This window comes from Balaenoptera borealis (genome assembly GCF_965194805.1).
Source record: "Balaenoptera borealis genome assembly, chromosome: 13".
NCBI classification, from domain to species: Eukaryota; Metazoa; Chordata; class Mammalia; order Artiodactyla; family Balaenopteridae; genus Balaenoptera; species Balaenoptera borealis.
In genome coordinates, this window is record NC_138870.1 from 67738017 (window position 1) to 67764690 (window position 26674).

Here is a 26674-nt window from a genome sequence, read left to right on the forward strand (position 1 = left end):
ATGTTTCATTAGGAGAAAAAACAATAAAATACATTTATACCCCTTGTATCAACAAAGCACTTTCACCTACATGTGATAAGACATGGTGTATAACTTAGTGTAAATGCTTTGAGCACCTGTTATTGTGCTAAGCACTGTGGGACAATAAAGGCAGGAAGACATGGTTCCCATCCTCAAGGAGCTTATATTGTGGATTGGGAGGGGACAACCCTCTTTCAGAAATAATTTGTTCTAGGTGAGGTATTAATCACAATATGTATAAAAATACTGAGGTGAATTCAAAAAGTTAAGTGTTAACTTGTGTGGTTTTGGCTAGAAGCACAGCAAAATTTTGAGTAGGTCAGTGTGGGCTGGGTAAGCAGGGAGCGTTTCCTGGAGAAGCCATTCTCCAAATGCCATTTAAAAAAACACTTCTGCATATTCTTCCTGCTTTGGGTTCTGTCCCCTTCCTAATCTTCCCCATTAACTCCTATTTATTTTTCAAACCAACTCGGTCATTATTTGCTTCAAAAAGTGAGTTTGTGTCCCACCAAAGTTAATTTTGACTCTGTTATCTATGAAAATCTGCCATTTATCTGTCTGGTTTCCACTTAAAACTGCAAAGGCTTTGAGAATAAAGACTGTGTCCTTAATCCTTATATTCTTAAGAACTAGCATAGTACCTTATATGCACTAGACAGTTGAACTGAATGGAGGTAGGACTTTTGATGCGGCACCAAGAAGAGAATTTGGATTGGCAAGGAGAAAGGGCATTTAAATTTTTTAATTTTAAAAGAGAGTTTCTTTTACCTTTTCTCCTGTGTAATTAATTTGCTTTTAGGTCACTTATGGGGTTTTTTGTTTGTTTGTTTCATTTATTGGTAGATCAGAATATTGATTTCTTATCAATTTGTGAAACAGAAACTATATTAAGTGACTTGGTTAAGATGTGCAGAGGAGACATTAAGCCTTTTCTCTTCCTGTTTGTCAGAATGGGTTAGTAGTCAATGTTTAACAGAGGGCAGATCTGTCTGCCTCTTTCTGAGGCACCAGTCTCCTCCATGTATAAACATTCAGGCCTGATAACAGTGCAGGATAATATTTCAGAGTCAGAGATAATTTTCAAACATTGTTTAGCTTTCCAGGATAAGCAGTTAAAATTCCTTGTATCACAAAAGTTAATGTGAATCTGCAAACATAATGAATGGAAAATATTAATTACTTGAAAATTTATTTTGTATGCCTTGTTTTAGTAAGTTAACTACGGTGAACTGAAAGGCTATTTTATAAAATGAATGCAATAAATTAATGGATCTACATTTCAGCTCCTTTTTTTGGTATTTATTGTTTTAAGTGAATTAAATGAAATAAGAGAGCCAAGCTCTGAGTCAGTTCCTCCTGGGAATCCTGAGTACACCTATCACCTTGACCTATTTTATTGTGCTTTGTAGGGATGAAGAGGGATGGAGGGGGAAAGAATGAGAAGAACTAGTGCAAGTCATGCAATTTCTGTGAATCTTCGTGTTCTCATTGGAGCAAAATTAGATTTTGGATTGGGTGTTTGTTATAATTCTATACATTTCTAGAATAGTTTCATTTTGAGGAATAGGAAAAAGAAGGAAAGGGTGGCTACAAGGGATGAGCATGGTGGAGTAGCTTGTGTGGCTCCCTCTTTTCCTCCTGTCTTTGTGGTGAGAAGCTCCATATAGCCTCATATTGGTGATTGAGATAAATGGTAGGCAAAGTAGTTATGTTTATTTGGACACTAAGAGAGTGAAGATAAATGCTACTCTACTGTTTGGCCGTGTTGTAGCAGTTCATGCAGTTGTGGCTTGCATTAGTGAAGTTTTGCTTGGTCAAAGCTTCCTACAGGAAACCTAGTCCAACCTGATTCTCTAAGTAGTTCTGACAGTGTCTGGCACAGCTCCAGCAGGGATTGTCACTCACTATTGGCTGATGAGTTACTAAATCTTGATGACTTCTGGAGGGGGCATTTTAGTGTCTGGCTCTTAAACATTGTTGTGGTTTATAAGCCTGAAGGGTAGATATTTCTCTTCCATTTTGGTTTGCTGAGGGAACTGAAGAAGTGAGAAAACTTGGGTGAAGAGTGCCTCTTATACCATTTCTCCTTAATTTTCACTTGGTTTGTTTGCCCAACCTCACAGTGGAACCTCAGTATGTCAGGCCTCATAATGAAAATTGAAATACTGAACCAGCAGTGTAGACTATTTCTTCTTTAGGACATTTGTCTTTACCCTGAAAAGAATCACGTGAGCTCCCTACCTCCACCTCCCTAAACCACACGCATTCATGTTTTGGTTGTTTGAGTGATATTTCATCAAAGTGGTGTGGACTACGTTTGAATCTCGGCTCTGACACTTAGCAGCTGAGTGAACATTAATATTTCTCTAAGCTTCTGCTTTGCCTTCTCTCTAAAATGGGGATAATGGTGTTTCCTTCACAAGGCTGAAATGATTATTAAATAAAACCATGTATGTCTACAATTTGACACATTGTAAAGTCTTAATAATAGGAAGCTAACACCGTGTATATTTAAAAATGTAATAAAACATTACAAGCTCTAAGATTTCTTTGTAAATTAAAAAAAGTGGTATTCTCTTTTTTCAATATTTGAAGACTCTGAAGGAAGGAAATGAATGGGAGAGGCTAAGAGAATATTATATTTGCTTTCTAGTTCTCCCTCAGGCATGATAGAAGGTACCCCACAACTTCATGCAAATGCATGGAGAGTTTCCTCCACTTGTTTTGCACCTGTTCATGTTCCTATGGTGGACCCTTGCAACATTAATCAACAAAACAGTAAGTCTTTCTGCATGTAAACCTAGGAAAAAGTCCTCTTTATTACTGTAATTTTGTAAAATTAGATAGTGATTTTAAATTCTGATTTTCTTCATTATGATAAAATCGATGCCATTCTTTATGTGTTTTTGTTTAATACATATGCCTCTTTATGTAATCTAGGTTACTTTAAAAAAGAACTCCAGAAAATGACTATTTTATTTACTACTCTGCATTCATAAATTTACTTATTTTAGGTGTTCAGAAATCCCTCAACTGTTCCCAGATGTGAGCTAGCATTTTGGGTATTTCAGATTATTTAAATGCTAAAGAAAAATCTCTGGAAGTATTCTAATAATGCTCGTATAGTCTTGGGATATTCAACTTCCGTTCCATAGTGTGACAGTGCGTGTGAATTCTCCTGTTTATTGATGTCACACTACGAGTTCCTACTCACAGAACGTATTATGGCTTCATAAGCAGGAAGCCAGTGATCCAGAGAAGCTTTGTGCCATCAGGTGTGTAACAATTTGAGATGGTCATAGAGTTCCAATTTACAATGACAGTGTAACTCACATGCCAAGAATTTTTGGCTGTATTGTTTTTCTTACTAAAGCCACAGCAGACCATGTGAAAGGCTATTTTACTGTTCAATAAAAGAAGGCATATTTTTTTTTTTTTGTAAAATCACTTTGTGAAGGAAAATTAATGTGCATGCTTAAATAGATATTTTTATAATTTAAATTTGTTCCTTTAATTATTTTGGCTAGTTTACTGTTTTTATGTAGTTTTAAAAATTCATTATTAATATTGATTGAGTACCCATGAGAAGTTAGTAGAGTTTCTGGATTTTGTAGTGGTTGTTTGGAAGGATTCTGTTTATTGTTCTATGGTCCTTATTATTAACTTATACTTTTAGCGTCCTGGAAAGAAAACAAGATAATTTTGCTTTTAGTGATTTTTTTTTTCTTTAATCTGGGCCAACTTCTAATTTATCAGTTGGACTCTACTTCAATTTTCTCTGGTTGTTTCTTTAATGACCTCCTTTATTCCCTACCATTTTGTTATATATTTTTTTTTTATCATTTTTGTCCCCATATCTTATGTCATCTATGACATATATATTTTAGATATTATTTTTGTTCATCTTTGCCATGAACTATTATTTTTTAATTTCAAATAGGTAAATTCAAAAAGATCCCCAAAGAAAGGAAAATAAATAGATGAAAGTCAACTCTGATATGGATTCTGAAGGATATTTTTAAACAAGGATTTTCTGAGTCACCCTCTCCCTTAATGTCAGTAGGAATGTTTTTTGATCTACAAATCTTTAGGGCACGCAATAAAAGCCCTTGCTTGGAGATCCTGGGAATTAGGAGTATATATGCCAATAGTATGCTGTTATAGTCTGTCATTTGTTTTCATGTATTATGTGCATAACAATGCAAAAATATATAATACTCAGGTAATTACTTAGATAATTACCATGTGTTTCCAATAATAAATATATTTAAAATGGTCAACAAAAAAAGTTCAGTATAATTCCTCAGTAGTGAAAAAATTCTGATCTCTAGCAGCTCATCTTGTCTCTCAAAGACAATGACAACTCAAAGATTGATTAATTTTATCTGTGAAGAAATCAATGCAATCAAGGTCCATTGCACCAAGAAATCACAGGACGAGGCTTTTTCAGAAAGATGAAATCCAGATTGTTTTGTCAAACTTGGTTACTCCCATAAAGAATTATATCTGATCAGTCATTCTCAAGGAAAAGTCAACACATTTCAAGAACTTATTATGCACATCCCCTCAAATGTCTTGGTAGTGATAGCTCATAGCCTTTAGCATATGTTCCATTACCAATTTCTATTCATTATTCATTTATTCATGTGTTCGTCATAGATTCATTTATCAAACATTATTGAGCTCCTAGTATTTATCAGGCATTGTGCAGATATTGCGTTCAATGGCTATGTGGCATCTACCTCATTACCATTTACCTCAGAGACTCCATTGGAGTGAGATGATTCCTAGTCCTTCCTGGATAATTGTGTATTACAGGGAATTGCCATAACATCCACAATTGGCACTGCTTTTATTGTGTGTGGATGTCGGGAGATAAACCTTCTAATACTCATTAGTTCTTTAGAGCAGAATTATGGTGATTTCCTAAGATGGTCCTCAGGCGATGGGGTAATTGTGGCCACTTCTGTCAGTTAACCCTTCTGTTGCTCAAGTTATTCAGGTATAACACAATACTTTTTTTTTTTTTTTTTTTTGCTAGAAGAATATTAAATATGGATTAAGTGCTGTTACCAATATTACCGAAAGTAAAAACAAACCAAAAAAAGTGTAAGCTGAAAATATTGGCTCTTATTGAAAATAATATGCAGTACAGTGTATTTCTAGGAAAGCAAGATGCTTGGATAGTGCTGGAATTTGACACTTTAGGGGTATTTGATACTAGCTAGACTAGTAAATGAAGTGCTAATGGGGTTCTTTGTCTGTTAGTTGGATATGCAGCACACTGTGATGTTATCCACCAAGAGCTCTTTGCTCCTTGCCACATCTATATTAGCCCTGGGCTGTACTATCAGCTATGCCGCCACGATGCGTGCAAGTGTGGAAGCGCCTGCCTATGCAATGCTCTTGCCCACTATGCCTACCTCTGTGGCCAGCGTGGTGTTCCCATCGATTTCAGAGCTCAGATTTCATTCTGTGGTGAGTATGATGGCATTGTCACTGATAAAGATGATCAAATAACACTTTAGAGATTTTTGTATTTGTAATTACCGCTATTTTTTTAAATAAAAAGTCAATATTTGCTTAAGTTATTTGACTTATTATAATGTGCAAACATGAAAAAAAGTGAAATACTTTATTTCTTAAAATTGGAGCTCTGTTGGATAAGACCAATGGCTTTTGACTATTTTTACCATAAGCAAAATTAGAGTGTAGTTGTATGGTTTGAAATATGCAACAGAAATAATTTGAAACATTTGAAAAAATTCTTATAGAAATGTTCTAAATATTGGAAAGTATGGGAAAACATTATGTGGTATAGTGACACAGATTTGTAGGTAAATAGGTAAATTACGCAACAGGCAATTATTATCTCAAGTTCTTAGGGCTCGAATCTTCCTGGTTATGATGTCTGTTGTTATCATGCATGGTAGATTGTTTCCTTTCCTTACTGTTCTATAATTTCTTTTATGAGTTAATCTTTCATTATCCAGGCTGCCCATTCCCCTTACCCCTGTTAGAATCTTCTGTGACCTGGGTTTCGGGAGCATCATTCTCTCCATCTCTTCATCCCTCAGTGGTTTCAAAAAACTTTTTCCTATTATTCCAGGAGTAACACTGGCCAGTTTTGATGTTAATTTCTCAGCTTGGGCTTTCTAAGACAAAAATAATGTAAATACAAAAGTAATGTAAATTCATATACCAAACCTGTGCAGGAATTTGATTTCTCAGAGGATACTTTATTTCATCAGAGACCCCACAGAGTTAGAGAAGCTTTCCTGGCATCTCCCTGTACTATGAGCAGATTTCTTCTAGTCCAGAAGTTGGCAAATTACACCTTTGGGCTTCCCGTGTTTTTGAAAATAAAGTTTACTGCTCATATGTTTGCATATTGTCTATGACTGCTTTTGAGCTACAAGGGTAGAGTTGAGTAGTTGTGACAGAGACTGTATGGCCAGAAAAGTTGAAACTATTTGCCATTTAGCTCTTTACAAAAAAAGTTTGCTGACCTCTGCTGTAGTCCATCTTTTCAACTGACGATGGAGATATTTTTGGAGGTCCAAGTTAAGGGTCTCCCAATTCCTTGCCCTGAAAAGGACCAACTTTCATTTTCCATTTCCTTAAGAGTTAAATATCAGGTCCAAGATTACTGGGACCCATCCTCCCTTCCTCTACTTAAAGTTCTGAATTTTATTTCTCTCTTTACTTCTGACATATGGAGAAGTTACCCTCCAGCCCCATTTTTTTCTCACAAGATCAATTATACATTTAACATTATTTCAGTTGTGTTTTATCCAGCATTTTTGTTTGTACAAGTGTGTTTTTAGATTATTTTAGTTTGCCTACTGTAATCAGTTCAGTTTGTTCTAAAAAGAAATTGGAGGGTTTAGCAAAGAGTACAAACATGATTAAAAAGGCACAAAACAGAAGCTGTGAGTACAGATTGATAAAGTCAAGTTTTGTGTTACTTGTAGAGGACTAACAGTTTACTTAGGATTAAATAATGTCAAAGAAGAAGGTGGTGTCAATATAGCAGTAAATAAATTTAAAATGTGAGGAAAGGAAGTTTATTTAGATGGATAAAATACCTTAAAAATATTAAAAAAAAATTATAGCACAGGCTGTTAAAGAATGTTATGGAATGTCACACTTAAATATAGTTCACATAGAAATTTTGTTCTTCAGTTACATCGAGGCAAAGAATTGTTTAATTAATTAATTAATTTATTTATTTATTTGCGATATAGGATTCTGTAATGTTCTAGGTTTATTGATTTAAGATGTCTTCTTTTTTCATGATTTATGTCTATCATAGACGTATAACCCAGCATAAAATGCTTCTCGGCCCTGTGGAGATCTTTCTCAACTGATGCTTCTTCGTCCTCAGGGGTGGTGTGCCAGAAAGGCATGATGTACCATCACTGCTCCTCCTTCTGTCGCCGCTCCTGCATCTCTCTCTCTTCCCCAGAACAGTGTCACGATGACTGTGCTGAAGGCTGCAACTGTCCCGAAGGCAAATACTATGAAGACACACTTAGCTTTTGTGTGCCCATGTACGTCACAGGAGTGGGTTGACAGCGTCCAGTTTTTATCTCTTTTCTCCCTTACAGGATAAATGGGCTATCATGCCTCTTTCCTTTCTTTCTTTTTTTTATCTAATTGACTCAGCACCATAAATTTTTTCCACTATTAAACAGTCACTTTTTCCATGAAATAAGTGTGCGTATATGCAAAGATCTGCTTGTGAGTTGTTTCTTTAATATTTCTTAATGTCTTTACTTTTATTTATTTGTTAGCCCTGTATGTGTTCACAAAATCTCTATAGAAAGAGCTAAGGAATCTGATGGTTAATCCTGAAGTTTATTACCACTTGCTTTTGCCATATCAATAATGATAGCAAGGTTTATGTTTCACGGTCATGTGGCAGATTTTAGTAGCAGGATTTTAATGTCTCTCAGCGCCCAGAAATTTCTCAAATCTCATATGACATAAAGACTTTTGTTGTCTACATAAGGCTAAATGATATACCAGTTGTGTTTCTCTGAAGTGCCTTCAGGGACTTTTTATTTGGTGACAAAAACAACACAGTCTGTTCTGTCACTAAAACAATACAGAGCTTGAATTTAGAAAACAAAATCTAAATCTGCACAAGGCTTCACATTTGTATAACAGAATTGCATGGAATCTCATGGAGTAATGTTAGACTGTGCATTAAAATTACCAGTACAGAGCATATGGTCTGCTTGAATTTCAGTGTTTTTTAAAAAATTTATATCCTATTTTGTTAATTTAACCCTTTCTTTTCCTTACAGATTTCACTGTCGGTGTCATTACAGAGGCAGCATTTACCAACCTGGGGAGCTCATCCCAACGCCCTCAGGCTTATGGTAGATTTCAGTGATGGTGATTGTTCTTGACAAATAATATGTAGTCATATAACTTCTTAACCAAAACCATAAATTGAAATATGACACCTATAATTTGAAAAATACAGATAACCTTAATATATAAACTTTTAAACCATATATATTACATTTATATATATAAAACCCTAATATATACATATATATATATATTAAACCACATGTATATATTACATTTCAACGTGGAATGCCTAAGTCTTGTGCTCATAACTGCAGAAAAGAGCTATGAATTGAAGTGTCAAACAGTGAAATGGAAGGCCTTTGATCAGTTTGGTTCTCAAATAAAAGTTAAGGATGAGATGAGTGCTCAAATACTGTAAGTTCCTGAGGGGTTTTAGTTTTGTGGTTTATCTGCTGGCTTATTGAGAACTGGTGTGTTTTTCCTTATCATGATATCTTCTTAAGGGATTTTCAAGGTTCACATTGCCTGAATTTGGTTTTTGCCTTATGCCCTGACTTTCGAACTCAGGTTGCAAGATTGGACTTCACTCTATCTTCCACACTGCTGCCAGAATGACTTTTCTAGAATTCAAACCAACCATATCACATCTGTGTTTAAGGTTTTTAGTGACTCACTTCACGGATAAATTCTTAGTGTCTTAATAGGAGCTGGCCTTTGACTCTTTGCAGATGGCCTTTGCCATCTGCATCCCCTGTCATTTCCCACATGGCACTCTGTCGCATGGAAAGCTGTCCTACCCCTCCATGGCTTTGTACTACATCTCCACTCAGTGTGACAGCCTTCCTACTTTAATCTATATCGTAACCTCCATCCCTTCTTCAAAATCTTCCCGACTTTATCTTCTTTGACTGCCCTGATGTCAATTTTTAACAGATTTTTAAACATTTTTTGGTGCTTTACTTCTATGTCTTAAACGTTTCTATGTTGCATGTCACACTGGCTAAATTATTTATTTGTATGTCTTTCTCTCCTACTAGAATATAGTAGGCACTTGGCTAAAGACTGCGAATTTTGGTCTTTGAATTCCCCATGCCTGTCACAGTGCCCCACACATATATGAGCGTTTGATAAAAATGTGTTGAACTGAAATAGCTCTCTTCCAATTGGGCCTAAACCAATAACTTATTTGTAAAAAGGAAAAATCATATTTGTCAATTCTTGCATGTTATATTGTTTCTGAAATACAGAAAAAACTTGAGGTTTGGTTTCATGAATTAACTATTTGTTTACTTCTACCAGCCAGTGTTCAAATGGGACTGTGAAATGTGATGAATTAGCAACACCCTCTACTGGTAAGATCTAGATAGATGTTTTCCTTAAAGAGAATGTGCCTCTAGTACTGCTCCTACTCTTAGGGCAGAAGTTATTAATCTGTCACAGCCCTCCTTGCCAATGTGCGTGGAGGAATAGCCTTAGAATGTTTCTCAACATGGTACTCTGGCGCTTCCTAACTTTTTTCACATTCGGAATTATAATATTTGTAGGACAGTGTGGGGTGGACATATAAGGCTGCTTAGGGGCAGAGCTGATCAACCCAGGGATGCTGCCTTGATGCTGTCTATCCCAGCACCACCCCAGGTGCCCCAAAGGCTTTAGGGATATGTATCCAGACACCTGTCGGAACTCACTTGTGCAACAGCAGTTGGGAAACCCTACTCCAGACCAGCAGATTCTAATGTACACACAGTCACCTGGGGATCTTGTTAAAATGCTGATTCTGATTCAGTAGGTCAGGGGTGATGCCTGCAACATCTCTGTTGATGGCCGAAGTGATGCTAATGCTACTGGGTCCTGGGCTACATTATAAGTAGCAAAGCTTTAGCACTAGCAGCCATCAATTAAAAATGGCATGTAAAATGACATCGACTGCCATCTCTCTTGAGAATATCATCTTATGATTGCATATCATTCCTGAAGATCGTATATATTAGGAGACCCTTTATATTATTTATTTTCACCACACAGAAAGCCTCAAATTTTTGGTCACTGTGGAGAAATTCTAGGCAAATACGAAACAAAACTACCTTTTGTTGATTTTAATGGGCAGGAAGAGTGTAGGCTGCTAAAACTAATTGTGAGCTATTGCTTTGTTATTGATTTGCACAGTTATGTAATATATTTTATAAATTAGCTTTAAATTATATGCCCTGGATTCAATTTATGAGGATCCAGGCTGTCTAGGACTTCTTTACAGTGTATGTTCATGGACCACACACATATTCAATAGCTACTACGCCCTCCCTGCCTTGCCCCATTTGCGTCAGGGTGGCTCAGCATTGAAGAAAAGGATGCCCAGGTGGCCAGACTTCTCACAGAGGAATCCCCAAGGTTCCTTTTGGCCCCAGATAAGGGCTGTTATTTAATCCCTCTGAGCTCAAAAGTTTCTGGAGCAATATGTAACCCCTAGCCTGCCTGTAATTATGTCCATTTTCTGCACTTCTACATTATAGTGAGGACTAATGTAAATAATGACTCAGAGGTGAAGCAAGGTCTAAAAGTATCGTGTTTGTTGTAAACATACAACTTTGTAAAGTTTAAATATACTGTACTGTCAGTCCTCAAAAATTGATAATGTATGTTTGGATTAATCAAAATACCCTGGTTCTTGATCTCAGAAAATTATATACTAGTTGTTTAGTTACTGCGTTATGGAAGGCAGCTAAAGTGTTCAAACTCAAAATAGATTTTGGAAATTTAGGTGATGAAAGGAAATCTGTCTAGGGAATGTTTGTAAGCTCATGAACCAAACATCACAGAGTAAGATCAGTTATTACTGTTAAATACACTGTATTCTATGGTGAATTGTGTTTTGATGACAAATGTATGTCAATAAGATTAAATGTATGGAGCAAATACAAATTTAAGGGTATTTTATCTGCGCCTTGTCCCTGAAGTTCACATCTGCCCCGAGGGAAAACAGTATTTCGACTGTAGGTTTCCTGACCCTGAATTACCAGCTGGTGGTGTAAATTGTGAAACTACATGTGCAAACCTGGCTATGAACTTCACTTGTGCCCCATCATCACCCTGCATAAGTGGCTGTGTTTGTGCTCCAGGGTAAGCCTCTTTTTCTTGATAATACAGAACGTTTAGAATTTGATAGAAAACACAAGAGCACTTAAAAACATTATTTATAGGAATAGCTAAAATTGTGTTCTGACTAGTGGTTCACTTTGAGTTGGTAACTAGAAGACTGTTGTAATTATTTTTCTGTGCTCATGGAACATATCACATATGTTATGTGTGAGATGCATTTCACATATAACACATGACTAAATAATGTCACAATATGTTACGTATACAATATAATTAAAGTAATGCAGTGAATCGAGGAGAGAACTCATTTCAGGATAGACTTGGCATTTACCTCCTAATTCAACTGCAGTTTTGGGAAAATGATAGTGAGCCACTCTGTATTCAAAACACTTGAAGTACATATCTTTTGTATATTCTGTTGTGCTGTTACTCTTGTTGATTTTAAGTTATATTATTGATGCCAACTGATCTATCTAATGGATGTTAGAGAAAATGGTGTGTTGAGGCTACTTAGGGCAGTGGCTAACAGTGGGAGCTCTGGCTTCAGACACACCTGTTTCAAATCCCGGCCCTGCCGATATCAGCTGCATGATTTTTCTGCAAGTTCCTTTAAAGTCTCCGTTAGGCATTGTGAAATGTGGTGTGTGTGCCTGTGTGTGTGTGTGTGTGTACACTCAATAAGTATGGGTCACTATTTTATGGCAGCATAATTTACTCTTATCTTTGTAAATTGTCTTTAGTAGCAGAACTGCCTAGTATACATGGAAGGTAAATACAGAATCTGGTGGCTGTTTGCTTCCTTGCAGGCACACGTGGAATCTGGCCTCACTGGCCTTCCTTCTTCTGGTAATGAATTGAGGCAGTGCACAGAGGGAGGGCCACCTAAGGCAAAGAGGTCACCCATTCTTTCTCGATGAACGTACTCACACAAAGCGATTCCTGGGCTCCATTCATATAAACCAGGAGCAAAGAAGAGAGAGGTTTTGTGGTCTGTTTCCCAGGAGAGTCACATTTGTCTAAATGGTCCCCATCTGGAATAGGTTGAAGAGCCAAGTAATGGGACGGTATCAATCTCTTTAGAAAGAAAGGACATAGAAGCAGTGTGAAAGAACAAGGCCTTGCCTGGGAAAATAAAAGCTGGTAGAAATCAGGTCATACAGCAGATGAGCAAGGAAGACATTTTAGTAAAAAGGACGAGGGAAATAAAACCTTTATTATAGTAAAATAATTGAACCCTACAACATTGCTTGATTTATTTGATTTGATTACGATTCAGGGATGCATGGCTGATTAAATAAATCTACATCCTAATTTTGTTTCATGTGCTTGTGGTTGATGCTATTATTTAAAAAAATATCTATTTGCTGTCACCTTTGACTTTTAGTTCAACAGTGATTTATTAATTTACTGGTCAAATTTTATTACAAAACCTTAAAGTAATTTCCTCCCACCTTCTCTTATTTTATTGACATAAGTATAGTTGGAATTGACTAAGAGGCCTCTCACTGTTTGGAAATAATTTTGTTAGATGGAACTTTCTATTATAAAGTTGTTCTTGGTAGTATGATGTGTATTGACTTCCACGCGACCTTGGCTGGCTTATTTTAGGACAATAAGCCTGGTGTCACTTGTTGTCATGGGGCTCCTTGTAGTGCCAGCAGTTCATCCACTACAAACGGACCACATACCTTAGTTTAGAAATCATTGTGGATTAAAGAAATGGAAAGTAATATAGTGGAAAGAGTCATATAGAAATGGGTTAAAATGTTGGCCCTCTTTCTTATTAGGTAAAGTACCTCGGGACAAATCTTAACCACTTGGAGTCTCAACTTTATCTTTTTTTTTTTTTGAAGGATTTTAAATTTATTTATTTATTTATTTTTGGCTGTCTTGGGTCTTCGTTTTCGTGCGAGGGCTTCCTCTAGTTGCGGCAAGCGGGGGCCACTCTTCATCGCGGTGCGCGGGCCTCTCACTATCGCGGCCCCTCTTGTTGCGGAGCACGGGCTCCAGACGCGCAGGCTCAGTAATTGTGGCTCACGGGCCTAGTTGCTCCGCGGCATGTGGGATCTTCCCAGGCCAGGGCTCGAACCCGCGTCCCCTGCATTGGCAGGCAGATTCTCAACCACTGCGCCACCAGGGAAGCCCCTCAACTTTATCTTTTTAAAACGGGTGTAATAATATCTACTTCATAGATGGTTGAGTATATGCAGCACACTAGTCATATGGTAGGTGCTCAGTAAATGTTTATTTTATTACTAACCCCACTTCCCAAACCTGCTTAAAGCAGACAATTCACAGTGATTTACAGCTCTCTTCCAGTTTTGATTAGTTATGAAAAACTCATCAGTCATCAGTGTAACCATTTAAAACCACTAGTTTGGCTGGTTATGTAAGAATTGTGCTTACAACATTTAATGGAGTATAACCTGTAAAAATACTGAATCACTAGGCTGTACACCAGAAGCTAATATAATATTATAAATTAACTATACTTCAATTAAAAAATTAAAAATGTGAATAATATTTTAAAAAATAAAAGAAATGAGAATTGAAAAAAAAAGAATTGTGGTTCATTTCGGTGAGGCATCCCTTATCTAAACAATTCAGCAGCCAATGTTTATGAAGCACCTAATATCTGGGACATTGTGTTAAGACACAGGGATGATGGTGCTAAAATAAATATATACAAGATAACAATAGAATCTACCTTATGGAATTGTCACTAGGATTAGATGAGTCAATAATGTATTTAAAGCAGGTGGAACAGTGGCTGGGCCATAGTTAACACTCAAAAATACTAGTTTTTGTTATTGTTCTTATTTTCTCTGTAAGACGTTTAATGAATTACTTGCAATTCATTGTGGTAAACCCTCCAATAAAGGTTTGTACATATTGCTATATATAGGGAGTGTGGTACATAAAAGATTGCACTGAAAAGATTGCACTAAATTGAGTCTTGAGTGATGAGAAAAAAATCTTTTAGTTTTCTAGGCAGAAGAGAGATGCAATGCTCAGGGAAAGTGGCTAGAAGTTTGGGAAGGTTGAGGGGAGAAATTATGGACTCTAGGGCACTGGTGTCTGTAAGAAAGAAATCTGAATGAGTTGATGCATCATTTATATAAATAGTTTCATTTCTTCACCTTTACTCAACAACTGAGTGTCTGCTATGTGCTAGGCATTGGAACACAACCATTAACAAGATATTCATGGTCTTCCAGAGTGAAACTTAAAGTCAAATGGATAACATATACATTAGATAAACTATGAGCGAGGAAGCAGAGCACTAAAGGAACATATGTGATTATTTCTATTTGAGAGAAGAGGCAAGAAGTCAGGATTCCTGACTTCTATGTTAATTTTGACAACATGGAATTCTCACATTTTAAAGCAAGTTCAGAAAAAAACTATGTATTTTATCTATTTTTACTAGCTAGTTTTGAATGTTGCTATTACTATTTTATTATCCATTATTTATTATTTTAATTTCTTTTATTATTATAGTTATACTATTATATATTTAAATTATTGTATTAGTATTTTATTATTATTTATGGAAGCTCTTTTTGAGAAAAGATTTTAGGAATATTGAAAAATATATGTATATATTTATATTAAGGGTATTGAAATACTTATTATATATAATATGTATTTATTTTGTCTTCATATCAAAATATTTTGATAATACACCCAAATTGATTTCTCCTTGAGATTATGAATAATGATTTTGTTTTAATTTTTGTATTCAGAGATATTTTAAGATACTTTCTTATGGGGTAATCTTTCATGAAGGAATTTACACTTTGAAGAAACCAACATTCAAAACTTGATATGTTAATAATAAAATGTGAAACACTCGATATAATGGTTTCTTATTCAAGACACACCTAAAGTCTCATGGTTTTTAACTTTAAGCACTAACAAAAGAAGCTTTTGATTACTCTCTCTATCCTGTAATAGAAAATGTTATCCAGCTCATACTTCACTATTTTGTAAAAAAAATTCTTAGACTCACAGACTCTTCTATCAAGTAGCAAATATTGAAGAAAGGGAGCCTTACTTCCTCTTTAATTGTTTTTTCAGAATATCTCACTTTACCCGGAAATTTAGGCTTCTGTCTCCCTTTTGTTGTACTAAGTGATAACAAAAAGTTTAAAATTTTGCATCCAGTCATTTGCCTGGCATTTATTTATTTCTGTGATGTGAAAGGTACTGTGCGGTAAAATAGGGGAGAAAGACTGGATTCGATCCCTCCATAGGTCAGATAGAACATGCTTTCGACAGCTGTAACAAATACAGATGGTTTGGAATATGACAAGATTGCTGATTTTTTAAAAAACCGAAATTAGTAGTTTATATTAAATAGCATTTACTTCTTCACTTGAAAGAATGGCAGAGCACAAAGGAAAGTGTTATGTTCCTGAAAGCTGTCCCTGTATCTGGAAAGATTGGGAGTACCTCTCAGGAGAAGTGATTGCTACACCATGTTATACCTGGTAATGAGATCTGTTTATTTCACAGTTTTCCTAAGAAATTGTATTAGTTTCAGTCATCTTGTGTTTCCTTAATGTGACTGATTTCAGCAAAAAGCAAACCAAGTCTGAGTAAATAAGATTTTAAAGGCTTTCAGGAGTTGGTTGGGAGCTACTACCTTCAGGGGGATCATTATTTTTACTCCTATTTGTTCAACCCAGGAGAAAAAAATGAACTATGACAATTTGAAAATTTAATAGGAAAAACATATCTCAAGTTTATAAGAAAGTGATAAGTGTTCCAAAGAGAAGGTCACATTTGATGGAAAGTTTTCTGTTTGGAAATAAGCCATAAAATAAAATTGAAATACAGTTTCCTTGAAATGTGGATAAAAATTCTAAGTTCATGAACAAGTCCTGTCTAAGGTATTTAAATGGACTCCAGTAGATGAGATGGCATTGTGGTCTTTTAGCCACCAGCAGGCGTATGTTTAATTTTTCATTCCATCACCTGTTTTCTGTGTGACCGAGGCACAATTTCCAGGCTTGGTTGTGATGTCTGATAATTTATTTAGACAAAGTGGTAAATATATGCCTCACCTATCATTGTAATAAAATGTTATCAGAACGAATTGGGCATATTTATAAGGGCTATTGGCTTAGTGAATGCTTTTGAATACAAACCTTCCAATATTTATGCTGCTTGAAAAATACTAATTAGAGCCAGGTTTCTTAGAAAGGTAACAGTGTTTGTATTATTTTCTAATAGTGTTTGTCGACGAGGAATGTTCAACTGCACATATTATCCATGCCCAGCAGTGTGCACAATATATGGGGACCGTCATTATCATTCTTTTGATGGACTGGAATATGATTATATCAGTGATTGCCAGGTATTTTTGATAAAGGTATGTCACAATTACTTCCTTTTACTTAAAATTATGTAAAGACAATGTAAAAAACAAGTATGGTGGACCATGGCATATCAAATCCACGTATCATTAGTAAAACCTATAAAAGTTATAGCAATTTTAAATTAATTTCCTTGACTCACTGTAAAGTTTTATTATGTATAAGTAATGGGCTAATTCATAAACTTTCTGTGCCTCTGTTTTCTCATTTGTAAAATGAGGATAATAATTGTACCTCTCTCCTGGGGTAGTTCTTAGGATTGAATGAAATAAATATATGTAAAACTCTCAGAGAGTGCTTGCTATTTAGTAACTGCTCAATAAATGTCAGCCATTTTTATTTTTATTGGTTTAGTTTGGTGAATACAAATATAAGACATTAAATCATGTATTGGACCACATATTGTTTATAGTTGTAGCAATCAAAACAACATTGTTCTCAATTCTAGACATGCTATTTTGATGATATGCTTTGGTAAACCCTGGACTTTGTATATCTGATAAAATCCTTAAAATTTCCCATATCTTTAATGCATTCGGATTTTCTGTATCCCTAAATTTTATTTAGATATCATTGATCCCAGAATTAAATTTCTAAATGAAAAATGTAAGCTTTAGGAAGAAGTTGCACAAGAATAAGCAAAATAACATCTTTTTCTCCAGCAAGGTAACCTGTGATTATCTTGAATGTGTGTTTTTTTCTGGGTAAGGCTTTTATGTTTTTAGAGGTTCATGTATGATCCTGTTCTTTAAGCATATGTCAAGAAAGTAGACATATTCCCATTTTGTATTAGTTATATTAAATAAAAAACAAACAGTAAAATCTATAGCCTCAATGGAAACCACTGAGTTTCCCTTTCTGTGCTATTTTTAGCCTTCTTTATGAACAATTTTAAGTTTCTTAAAGAATAAATCCCTGGGAATGAATTTGGCAGTTAGATAATTATAGAAGTTGACAAGTTGCCTATAGGGGTTGTGTGTGTGGTTTTGATACTATTTGGAGCATAGGAAAAGCACAGTGATACATATACATTCTATGAGTATTTGTCCTCTTAGAACAAGCCTTATTTAGCAAACAATTTTACATGAGAATTTTCTTGTCCCCTGAAGTTTAGGTTGTAAATTGAGAAGCTTGGAAAAGTAAATAACAATTTAGAGATTTGAATACATAAACAGATACTTTTTTTCTCAAAATGCATCAGACTGATTTTATACCAAATCCTTGCTTCCCTTGATATTTAGGTGTCTCTGACATTCCTTAAGATCCCTCTTCCTTCGACTTTCTAGATATTATGCTGTTGGAGCCCTTCAGTGTCTCTTCTGGTTTCTCCATTGTCTCTTTGTTGCCTTTTCATTTAGCATAAGCCCCAGACCATAGATGACTGAGTTGGCTCCTTCAGGGCAAGGACCAAACCTTAGTCACCATTGTTTTACCAGTGTAGAGCATTGTGCTGGGAACATAGTTGTTCACTGAATGTTGACTGAACTGGACGTCTGTTCTTGGCTCTCTGCCCTTTTCTCCTAATGCTTGGTATGATCATCCCTCTCTACAATCTTAACCTCATCTACAAGCTGCTGAGTTCCAAATTGACATGGACAGCTCTGACCTCCAAGTTCTAGGCTCTTCTGACTCAAGTTCGCCCCTACAATAATACATTTTTTTCATTCTGTTAATCTTTCTAAGACTCACATTGCTATCATGTCATTGCTTTCTAAGAACTACGGTTGACTCCCAATTACCAGCTTCCATAAAATCAAACTTCCCTTGAGACCCTTTGATAATCTTTCAAGGGTCTCAGTTAGCTCCACCCCTCCTCTATGTCTTTTCTCAGGGTATTTTCCTGTACCTGATTGCCTCTACTCCCTCAAAATAACTTTTCTAGTTCACATTTACCTGTTCTGTTCTTACACATCCTATTGTATTTAATAGTCATCATGTCAAAAGTAAGCAGCCCATTATATTCTGATTATTTTATGTGTGCTCAATTAGATTGTGTATCATTTTATATCAGAGTTCTGCGTTATACTGCTTTTGGGTTCCTCATAAGGGCTAGCACAATTACGGTTGTACTATAAGAGCTGAAAAATTACGTGCTCGGTTTTTTAACCATTTTTTTAGAGGGCAGAAATCACAAGCTTACACTTAATTAGTAATTTTTGTTATAAACGCATATACATGCCTTTAACATGAAGTATGTAGAGCAGTGCTTCTTAAGCTTTAGTATGTATGCACATCACCTGGAAATCTTGTTACAATATAGATGCTGATTTTATGTGTTTGGAGCAGTATCTTGGATTCCGCAATTTTTAATAAACTACCCTGATGTTTCACGTCCATAGTCCACTCTTTGAATAGCAAGGATGTAAAGCATTTTCTTCTTTAAAAAACTAATTTTAACTATTTTTGAAATTCTCTTCTTCTGAATAGTAAACTTTGTCACATCTAGAAAAAACAAAGTATCATTGACAATATTGTATCAAACATGACATGTTCCCATTGGATATGTCACTGAGGTTAATTAATGATGCTTTTTATGGTTTCATTTTATGTAGCAAAACAAAAATTCTTCCAAACTTTGTCTTCATTTTGTGTATGGAAAAAATTATTTAGAAATATTTACCAAAAACATTTTAAACCTTGTTCATGTATCACCGTCTTTGCAAACATTTTCCAATGTGTGACAATGGTCTTTGCTCATGCATTATCATTTCATTCATTTAATAAACAATTTTTAGGGCCTATTAAATGTAAACTGTGTTAACAAAAACATGCCTTCTCTATTTATTAAGATACAATTTTGCAATAAACTTCTAAAGTTTTGAAACAAGGATCAGGACCTACATTTCTTTTTTCCTCCCCCCAGTCATTTTGCAAAATGCTGGGCATTCGGTGAACTCTTAACAACTATTTATTTGATCTACCTGGCTTTTCCTTAACTCCTCATTTGTCTTTGCAGTAGAGAAATCATAGTATTTACCACTGAATTTTCAAACAATGATTGTTTTTTTTTAATTGAAGTATAGTTAATTTACAATGTTGTGTTAGCTTCAAGTGTACAGAAAAGTGATTGTGCAGAAAGAATATTTGTCTCAACTCTGATTCCTGACAAAATGAAAGTATCTTCTTCTGTTTGATGCCGAATGATGGTAGCAGTCTTTTTTTATTGGTGCTGCAATATAACAGTGCCATTTTATTTAGCAGGCAAGAGCCATTAAGGTTTGGCTTTTAGGTTTTATAAACCTGATTTCCTATCATCACTTTAATTTTCTACTATATCCTTCTGTAAAAATGTATACATAATGTTCAGTCTCAGATTTTAATGAGACATGCCTACCTGTATATGAGAAGACATGTTGCAGGAAATGTTATTCCAACATTTGGATACCTAATTAAATATCTGGGTTAAGATCTGTCATTAGGGTTCATGTGGTAAAAATAAGATATAAAGAATATTAAAAGTCTAAAGCTTCAAGTTTTAGAATTGTATATGCCTTTTGTTTTTCAACATCGTTATTGGAGTATAATTGCTTTACAATGGTGTGTTAGTTTCTGCTTTATAACAAAGTGAATCAGCTATACATATACGTATATCCCTATGTCTCCTCCCTCTTTCGTCTCCCTCCCACCCTCCCTATCCCACCCTGCTAGGTGGTCATGAAGCACGGAGCTGATCTCCCTGTGCTATGCAGCTGCTTCCCACTAGGAATTTTACATTTGGTAGTGTATATATGTCCATGCCACTCTCTCACTTTGTCCCAGCTTACCCTTCCCCCTCCCTGTGTCCTCAAGTCCATTCTCTATGTCTGCGTCTTTATTCCTGCCCTGCCCCTAGGTTCTTCAGAACCATTTTTTTTTTTTTAGATTCCATATGTATGTGTTAGCATACAGTATTTGTTTTTCTCTTTCTGACTTACTTCATTCTGTATGACAGACTCTAGGTCCATCCACCTCACTACAGATAACTCAATTTCGTTTCTTTTTTATGGCTGAGTAATATTCCATTGTATATATATGTGCCACATCTTCTTTATCCATTCATCTATTGATGGACACTTAGGTTGCTTCCATGTCCTTGCTATTGTAAATAGAACTGCAATGAACGTTGTGGTACATGACTCTTTTTAAATTATGGTTTTCTCAGGGTATATGCCCAGTAGTGGGATTGCTGGGTCATATGGTAATTCTATTTTTAGTTTTTTAAGGAACCTCCATACTGTTCTCCATAGTGGCTGTATCAATTTACATTCCCACCAACAGTACAAGAGGGTTTCCTTTTCTCCACACCCTCTCCAGCATGACCAACATATATTTGATAAGCCAAGAAATATTTTATTCGACCATGGAGTAATTATTTCATACCAAAGACAAATTAGTGATTAACCAATGCAACCTAGTAGTCATGGTTTTGAAATATTATCATTCCAGATAGTAAATTTCTCAACACTTGGAGATTTTCTGCTGCAATTTTAATTAATTAATTATTTTTTTAAGAATCAGCATTTCCTTTGAGAAGGATAGAATGGCTGCCAGCACCATTCATTTACTTGCTGCTTTTTCATAGGCAAGAATCACTTCTGTGAATATCATATTTAATTCCTTCTTCTTTGTCAAGCAGCTCTCTTTCCTCCCTGTCTTGATTACAAATTCCAGACTTTGTCATTTGTAACTCATTTTTATCTGGTAAAACTTATCATTTATTTTTTTGGGCCCTGTGAAGGATCTAGTAATAAAATTCATAAAAATTTCCATTTTATTTGCCAATTGGACTTTTAAAAATTAATACTTACTCAACTTTATCTTGAAAGTATAATGTTACTTGATTCTGACACACTGAAGGAATTGTAAAGGTTTTTGTTTTCTTTTTAATCTCTGGATTGTGGAGCTTTTTTGTTTTTTCAATGTGGACCATTTTTAAAGTCTTCACTGAACTTGTTCCAATATCGCTTCTGTTTTATGGTTTTTTTTGGCCACAAGGCATGAGTGGTCTTAGCTCCCTGAATAGAGATCGAACCTGCACCCTCTGCATTGAAAGGCAAAGTCTTAACCACTGGACCACCAGGGAAGTCCCTGGATTGTGGAGTTTTAAATGTAATCTGATTCCAGCGAATACTTACCCTATCTTTGTTGAGGTTTATCAAACTTTAAAAATTCAAGTTCTCTGGTATTTTATTCATTTTGGAGGCTGTTTATGCTATACTTTAAATAGCACAAGGAATATAGCACATTATTTTTTAAGTGTGTTGAAGCAAATCTAGGACAAAGTTAATTGTATTTCCTGAGGTAAGACTTTTTTAAGAGTAAAAAGAGTTGAGAAACCAAACAGCAACTTGACCTGTGCTATAAGCTCAAAGAAGGAGAGGACACTAGATGTTTTCAGCAAAAGTGGGAAATTTAATATTCCAACTCCCAGATTTCAGAGCCAAACTCTACTTCCATTATCTATGACAGGCCCCTGTCATTGCTAGGTTTCTTCCTGTAACTTGTTTTAGATTAGGTTTTTCAACATTCTGTTCAGTTGATAGCTCAAATGTTTGGTGCTCTCCTTAAGTCTCTGAAAACCCTTCTAATTTCATCGCTCTCAAATTTTTATACCTTGTATCATCATTTTTCATGTCAATATTTCTTGTGTGATTTCTATGTGTCAGGCCCTATACTGAGAAGTGGAGGTACAGAGTATGCAAACATAGATATCAGTCTAGGGTCCTTTGAAACTTAGGCTGGTGGTGGAGAGTTATTAATCACCAAATCACAAAATTCATATAAAATTGCCACTGTAAAAGTTAATGATGACCTATGCAAAATCCAATTAAACCTTTTAAATGTTTATCTTCCTTTTTTGAAGTGGTTCTTGCTTTGTCTCCTCTGAGGTAATTCTACTGCTTCTGCTGGTCTTTGACCACTCCTCAGTCTCCTCTGGTGGCTTCTTTCTCCAAGAGTTTCTTAGAACACTGGGTCTCACAAGTTCCATATTTTCATGTCTGTCTCCTCTATAAAACTCTTAGTTGCTTGTAATCTCATAATATCTTGAAGGATAAACCCTGTATGCATTTATGTATGTACCTAGGTATGTATTTATCCATCCATCCATCCATCTGTCCATCCATCCACAGGAAATGAAAACAGAGAGGAAAAGAAGTCAAAGGAAATCATTACACCCTATTTAGGCAAATGTAAAGATCTAGATAGAACTAGATAGAGCTTTCTCTGTCAAATAAGAGTAAAATGCAAATTAATGGCATAGTAATTATACAATGGTATGGCACTTCAGGAAAAAATGAAAGAGAAAGATAGAGAAGAAAGAAGGAAAGAAAGAAGTAACATGTAAAAATTAGATGAAGATTTCACTCTGAATAAAATCTACTCCCCATAAAATAAAAATATTTTCTGCCTTCCAGAAGTTATGAAAGAGATGATGGAATTAACTAATAAGAATTTAAATGTATGATAAGGGAATAAAAGTAAGTGAAAAAGGAAATGGTAAAATTAAGGAACAAATTAAAGCCCAAAACTCATTATAGAGTTGAGATATAAGCATTTCTTTTAAAAAATGATAAGTATACCATCTTTTATCTTCCCTTCCTTTCGGTTCAAATGTGAGAGATAATCTAGTTGTCTAGAGTTGCCTTTTTTTTTTTTGGCCTGCATTAAAAAGTCCCTTGGCCCATCAAAGAATGTGCTGCTTTGGGGCCATTCAGCTGTGGAACATAAATCATGGCTGCCTGAGGCTACTATATCAGCAGGGACTTTCTGTGGGATAGTTACCGTTAAAAGGGGCTGGGACTATGACAGATCTTAGACTGACATAGCAGGTAAAATAATATACTACCTTGAGAGGTGCTGACATTTTATGTTTTGGAATCACTTGGGAGAATATTCTCTATCAGTGTTTTCAGTACCTGAGCATAAAGGGTTTAAGGAATCTATGTGGCACATTGCTGTTGACCTTTTTCCTCTAGCTTTGTGTTACTTACTGTGTTGCTTAGCAACTCTGTAGCATTATCTCCAAACCTAATATTAACTTGAAATATATATTAGAAATGGAAATTGGAGAAACGTGACTCTTAGGATTTGATAGTTTCAAGTTACTGTCAGCCTAACATGATATTACCAGGCAGACGATACAATACAATATAGAATATTTCTTGGCATTTCTGAACATGATATTACCAGGCAGACTATACAATATAGAATATTTCTTGGCATTTCTGAATTAATATAAAGACTAAAGATAACATTGAGGCACTTTGATTAATAGTAATAGAAATGTAATGGCAATAGAAATCCTTTCAGCCAGCTTTTCACATCCCTTAATCTCAAAACTCTTTCCAAGAGGAAGAGGAAAACAAAACCCTGAATTATATATATATTTCTTCTTTGAAAATTGTTCATAAAGGCAGAAAAGTGTGGCATTATTTTTTGAGTAATACAATGCCGTAATCATCTTGATGACCCTTATTATTCTCCTTTTCAAAGTTTAGGCAATACTTTGGAAAAGAATTGTTTAAGAAGAAGAAAAAGCTCTTGGTTCCTATGAAGTAAGGAAAATTGAGTCACAGAGGGACAAATTAATTACTCTGTCAACAGCATTCATTGAAAACCTATCCTCTAGGCACTATGTTGTAGTAATTCCTAATAAGACAGGAAGAATTTGGCCAAACCAAGAAATATATTGAGCTAGTGTTCATATTGTTGGTGATATAAAAAACTAAGTATGGAGAATTTACATCAAGACCTATATGATTTCCAAACATTTAAGGACTCTTCTCACTTTGAAAATAAACACTGACCCATATATCTAAAAATGAAAAGGATTCAGGAAATGTAGGTGAGCCTTTGAAAATTGGAATTTGAGTTCAAAGAGAATTGTCACTTTCCTTTTGATGAAATTCCCACCTTCCACTAGGTAGTGGAAGGACTCACGGCAGTGTGGCTTTAACTTTTGGGGCAATAAGAACCACTTCAAAAATTTGATGAAAATCATAGACCTTCTTCCTAGAAAATACAGATACTCAAAAACAACATTTTACAATGAACTTCCAGAGTCTGTAGAACTATTGAAGCCCATCTATTAAAGTGGGATAAAAATAAAAAACCCTGTTTCCAGAGAGAGAGTTCTTAGTGGATGGAGAGGGGAGTGGCTGAAGGAAGGTGAGGGTGAGGTAACTGGTGAAAAGGTTAGATTTAGAGTGTGTGGGACTGAATAATAGTCTCTGGAACTAAGGATTTCCTATAACCTACAACTGAATTTTCTCCTCAACCATTACTAAACTCTTCCTAATTTCTCTGCAAGTGGCATTAATAAAGAGGTTTTGAACTCTGTCTCTGCCCTTATTTAGCTAAGTGACTTTGGACATTCATTTAATCCTTCTTAACCTCTGTTTCTTGATCTGTAAAATGGAGATAATACATAATTCAAGAATTATCATAAGAATTAAATGAGACAATGCATATAAAGTTCGAAGGAAGCCCTCAAATGATATGCATCATTTTATTTACTAATACAGTGTCAAAGTTTTATATTTATTTCAATTTTATCTTGTAGGCAAATAATTATTTAGCCAGAAAACTGGCTTAAAATAAAACAAAAGATGTTGTCTAAAATGAAAATATTTCTTTTAAAATTCCCCTAATTGACATGTCTTGTTGGGTATTTGATGAGAAGAAACTGGTTGATAAATTTGAGCTGTAATAATAAAATGGAAAAAAATCCTTGTTGGAACAACATTTTAACAGGAGATATTATAGTTAAATGTTTAAAGATTGAGCTATCTTGGTATACTTTTATTAAATTCTTCACATTATTAGATCAAAATGATTTTATTTTAGAGGTAAGTTATATTTCAATTTCAATACGATTCATTGTAAATCTTGGACTTCTTTAAGATTTGTTAATGAAAAATAAGTAAAAATTATATATAATATACGTTTGTATTAATATAATATTTTTGACATTTCAGAGTACAGATGATTCAGATATATCTGTCATTGGCCAGAACAAGAAATGCTTTGACAACGATATTGTTTGTTCTAAAAGTGTTTTGATTTCAGTTGAGGACACTGAAATTTACCTGAATGATACTCCTTACAAACAGGTTAGTGAATTATTTCTTGTAAATCATTTTAACTTGTCCTGAGGATACTGAAAATAAAATAGAAACATTTTGGGGGTACTTTTCTTTATAAGTGGTTACTAGGTTTGAATTTGTTTCTTTGTCATTTTATGTAGCTTCAGTAAATCATACTTGATTTGTCTCTTTTGTTTATACTCCACTTCTCCATTTGCTCATTCTTTCCTTGTCACCTGTTACCTGGAGTACTTCAACATTCTCCAAGCTAGATGCCTGGCCTCCAGTCTTAGTTTTTCCCCTCTGATCCATCCAGCCACACTGCAGCCAGGGTGGTTTTCCTAAAATGGAAATGTAATCTCCTGACACCCTAGTGCTTCAAAACTTTCAAGTGACCTCCCATTGCCCTTACAAGGCCTCACCAATCTGGCCATTGCTGCCTCTCCTGCTGTACCTCTCATCACTTTCTGCTTCAAGCCCATGTTCCAGAAGTTGGAGCTTTTATCAGTTCTTCAAATGCTCTATATTCTTTCTCTCACCTCTGGTTCTTCATGAATGTCATTGCTCCTACCTGGATCAACCTTTCCATTTAACTTATTCTTATGTGATAAGTCTCATCTTATCTTCTTCAAGGAGTTCCTCCTCTTGCCCTCAAGCTCCCTGTCAGGACATGCATCACACTTTAGTGAAATTACTTGGTGGTGGCAGCGGTTCCCAACCTTTTTGGCACCAAGGACTGGTTTTCTGGAAGACAATTTTTCCATGGACCGGGGGGTCGGGGGATGG

At 35.3% G+C, this 26674-nt stretch overlaps 1 protein-coding gene across 3 annotated transcripts in view; it reads left to right on the forward strand.

Annotated features, from left to right (window-relative positions):
• OTOGL (otogelin like) overlaps nt 1–26674 on the forward strand; it is a 157199-nt gene that overhangs the window by 52219 nt on the left and 78306 nt on the right. For 2 of the 3 annotated variants that reach the window (XM_082350724.1, XM_082350722.1), the window contains exons 18-26: nt 2675–2799; nt 5290–5499; nt 7409–7574; nt 8334–8408; nt 9646–9698; nt 11301–11463; nt 15828–15935; nt 16681–16819; nt 25781–25915. In XM_082350724.1, the coding sequence (XP_082206850.1) occupies nt 2675–2799; nt 5290–5499; nt 7409–7574; nt 8334–8408; nt 9646–9698; nt 11301–11463; nt 15828–15935; nt 16681–16819; nt 25781–25915 (1174 nt within the window). The remainder of the gene's footprint in view (nt 1–2674; nt 2800–5289; nt 5500–7408; nt 7575–8333; nt 8409–9645; nt 9699–11300; nt 11464–15827; nt 15936–16680; nt 16820–25780; nt 25916–26674) is intronic. The other variant, XM_082350723.1, reaches the window with a different exon arrangement.